This window comes from Lactuca serriola, chromosome 7 (genome assembly GCF_051521515.1).
Source record: "Lactuca serriola cultivar US96UC23 chromosome 7, Lser_US96UC23_V15, whole genome shotgun sequence".
NCBI lineage: Eukaryota > Viridiplantae > Streptophyta > Magnoliopsida > Asterales > Asteraceae > Lactuca > Lactuca serriola.
The window spans coordinates 138,855,722-138,859,885 of NC_136414.1; the positions used below are offsets into that span (position 1 = coordinate 138,855,722).

Below are 4,164 nucleotides of genomic sequence, written 5' to 3' on the forward strand. Positions count from 1 at the left end.
GGCGTGATGAGTTTGGCCTAGAAATCCAACACGGGGCGTGTTTGACCATTCCAGGCACTTTGACTTCACTAAACACGACCCATGTTCATTTAGCCTATTTGGACACGGGGCGTGTTGGTCCAAATGAACATTTTTGAGCATCATACTTTAGAGTTAGAATCGAGGATTGAAGGGTGTGTTTTCACTCAACACGGCCCGTGTTGATTTACTCCATATTGACATGGGCCGTGTTCGACTTAAAAACTGCTTTTTGGTGGTTTCTCCTATTTTCCTTATGTCGAGAATTGGGTCCTTTTTAGGGATATCAGAGCATAGAAGAGCACTTTTGGAGAGGAGAATTCGAAGGTTTTAGCAAGGGTTTGTCCGTTAATCATTTGGAAACATTTTAAATTCTTCTTTGTAAGCACTTTAGCACTTAATTTCATCTTTTAAACTTGTTAATCTTGTTCTAGCCATGTGTGGCTAGAACCCTAACTTCTCCAAGTTCATGTTTTGACTTTTTGGTTGTGAATCAAATCATATGACCTGATGTTTGTGTTTAATTTCTATCTAGTGAAACTGATTTTACTTCAATTGAATGTTTGATTCTAATAATGATTCTTATTGGCCATTTGAACAAGGGTTAGGTCATTCAAGTTTTCATTTTGCAAAATCCGTAATTGTTTTGTGAATTGAACTAAATAACAAACATTAAATTGATTTCTTATGAATGAATTTAGTGTAAATCTTTTCACACATTCTTACGCTCCCGAGCTTGTGAGGAGCATTGGGTGTTGTTGGGAACATTCAAAATAAGCCTAATGCAATGTTTTAATCTAATTCTAAGAGCTTGTTTAGATTAGATTAGTAAGGTTAGGATTAATCAAAGAGCTTGTTTTGATTAATTAATATGGTGAATGGAAAGTGTTAGAGCTTGTTAACACTTTCAAGTACCAACTTAGATAGAATGAAACAAAGGTCTTGTTATCTTTGATTCACATTGCTGGATTCTCATACATGAAATTGGAGCCCTTACAAAATCTGAACTTAATTCACTCATTTAGCCAATTACGTGTGTTTTTAATTTGTTTGTTTAGTCATTGCATTCTAAACCCCCCTCTTTACTGTTGGTGACCATAGTACCTTGCGCAAAGAGGTATATACTAATTATCTCGTGTCTCTGTGGATCGACCCTACTTGCCTTGTACTACCATTTAGTGTAATATAGTGGGAACCCTTTGGAGTATATCGTACCCTTTTATTTGTTGGGTTTGACATGCCTAACAAATTGGCGCCGTTGCCGGGGACACGGTGCTACTAAATGTTTATGCCAAGATCTTTTTGTACAGGCACACCATTGCCAATTGACTCGGAGATAGAAAGGACTGCAAAGAAGTTAAGGAAGCAAGCCAAGCTTCGTAAGAGGCAACTGAGTTTCGGTACTTCTTCATCATCTCCTCCCCCAGTCATCAACATTTGGGAGGACATACCCATCTCAAGTGTATCAGCCTCAGAAACAGAAAGCCCATCACTCTCACCACAACCATCCTCACCCATAAATACCACTCCACCCTCTTCACTTGTTCATAATATCCTAAACACTTCACCTACAGAAACATCACCCACATCTCAAGCCATGGCAGAAAACCCTAAAGGGAATCAAGGTCCTCCAAACCCACCACCCGAACAAACTCTCCGTCAATGGTCAAGACAAGAGGTTACTCAACAACCTCTTTGCATCACATACCCAGCCGCCACCAACTTGGAACTAAAATCCGGGCTCATTCACTTACTCCCAACATTTAGGGGCCTGGAAAATGAAGATCCTCACAAGTTTATCACCGAGTTCCATGTAGTACGTGTGGGTATGAAACCACACAATGTCATGGAGGATCAGATCAACCTTAGGGCATTCCCATTTGTAGTGCAACACGCAGCCAAAGACTGACTCTATGACCTCCCACCGGGTATGGTGACTACTTGGGTAGACCTTGCAAGGTTGTTCTTGGATAAGTACATTCTGGAAATGAAAGCTTCACCCCTATGGAGGGAAATCATTGGAATTAAGTAACACAAAAGAGAAGCTTTCCACACATATTGGGAAAGATTTAAGAAACTATGTGTCCGTTGTCCAAAGCACGGGATTACCGAGTATCAGCTCCTACGATACTTTATTGAAGGCATGACCCCAATGTAAAGAAGACTTCTCAATGCTTCTAGTGGTGGATCTTTACCCGATAAGACTCCAACCGAAATTCGCAATCTAATCAAGAACATGGCTGAAGATTCCAAACATTCAAGCCATGATGAAGACTGGTACATGGATGCACCCCGAGGTGTAAAGGAATTTCAAGCTCCTCGGATTGAAGCTCAATTGTATGAGCTCGCAAAACTAGTAATGACGCTGGCCAAAGATAAAGGTGTGCAGCCCACACCCCGCCCATGTGGTATTTGCACTCAAGTGGGGCATCCAACCGATATGTGCCCACAACTTCAAGAGGAAGATTATGAAGAAGCAAAAGTCATGGGAGGCTATTACGGGTCAAATCAGAGAGGTTATGAGAAACCACGAGGTGATCAGATATGGAAAAATAATTAGGGTTGGGGAGGAAATCAACAAGGAAATTATCAGTCAAATCAATCACATCAATACCAGCAAAGACCACCATTTCGTCAAAATCAACAAAGACCACCCTTCCAACCTCAAAATTACCAGCCAAGGCATCCACAACAACCACCTCCACAAGCAGGTTCTTCAAACATGTCACTAGAAGATATTGTCAAAAGCCTTGCCACAAGCACTCAAAGCATCCAACAAGAAACCAAGGCAAGCATAAAAAACTTAGAGCAACAAGTTTCACAGCTTGCTATTTCTTTAAGCAAATTGGAATCTCAAGGAAAGTTGCCCGCCCAAACTGAAACGAACCCAAGCCACAACGTGTGTGCCATCACTTTGAGAGGTGGAAAGAGCTATGATGGTCCAAAAGTGTCGGTTGATCAAGAAGAAGAAGAACTAGTGGTCGAAGAGGCAACCAAAGAAGAAAATAAGGAAGATAAAATAACCGAAAAGAATCCCTTCATGAATGAGCCTAAAGCCAGACTTTCTCCATTCCCCAAACGATTAAAGAGCACAAAGAAAGAACAGGAGGAGAGTGAGATTATTCAAATGTTCCAGAAAATTCACATTAACATCCCACTCCTCGATGCCATCAAGCAGGTACCTAGATATGCAAGGTTCCTTAAGGATCTTTGTGTATCTAAAAAGAAATTGAAAGGAAAACATATTGTAAAAGTTGGGGAAAATGTATCCCAGTTTTTCAAAAGAGGTTGCCCCCAAAGTGAAATGATCCTGGTGTCTTTACCGTGCCATGAAAATTGGGGAATCTTTATGTACCTCGAGCCATGCTCGATCTAGGTGCATTCATAAATGTACTACATATTCTATCTTTAAATCAATTGGTATAGGAACATTAGGTAAAACCGGTGTGATCATCGAACTTGCCGACCGGTCTTTGGTACATCCAAAAGGTGTATTGGAGGACGTGTTAGTGCGTGTTGATGAATGAGTGGTTGCAAGGTTGGTGGAAGTTTCACGAGTGAGTACAGTTCATAGCAGACCATCGTGAGGAATGCTTAGCCACTCTTGAGAGAATAGATACAAGATGAATGTGTATCCTAGATGCTTAGGCGTAGCGGTCGGGAATTTCATATAAGGATCTGCCTGATCTTATTGTATTTTAGTTCCAGTCGACTCCACTACTTGAATGTTGCTTGCTTTGTGCTTTGTAGGACTCATATTGAAGTGAGTTTACTATCAAATGAATATGTTAAGTACATTTTATGAATGTTAAATAATCTTAGAGTGAAGGATTTGGTCCTATTACGCAGCTCTCATTTAAGTCTAACTGTTGTAGGGTTAAGTCTTTTAGTCGAAATATTATTTATGTTTTGTTGCATGTAATTGTATACATGAAGTGGTTAGCTAACATTAGTAGGAGTGCTTCAGCAACTGATGGCAGGGGATGTAGGGATCCTGGGAGAGCTTAGGAAGTGCTTTAGTGCGGTTGTTATCTTGTTTAGCTGGTGTTGGAAGCTCTAGTATGAGTAGGCAACTTAGAGGACTCAGGATGATATATGAGGAAAGTATGGATAGGTCTGGATGGTAGTATTGGGCCCATACTACTG

General features: G+C 40.6%; 1 protein-coding gene across 1 annotated transcript; it reads left to right on the forward strand.

Annotated features, from left to right (window-relative positions):
• Positions 1–2,740: 2,740 nt before the first annotated feature.
• LOC145064394 (uncharacterized) lies at positions 2,741–3,545 on the forward strand. The gene is made up of 2 exons (XM_079011857.1): positions 2,741–3,305; positions 3,445–3,545. Exons 1-2 carry the CDS (start codon positions 2,741–2,743, stop codon positions 3,543–3,545), a joined length of 666 nt encoding a protein of 221 aa, XP_078867983.1.
• The last annotated feature ends 619 nt before the right edge of the window (positions 3,546–4,164 follow it).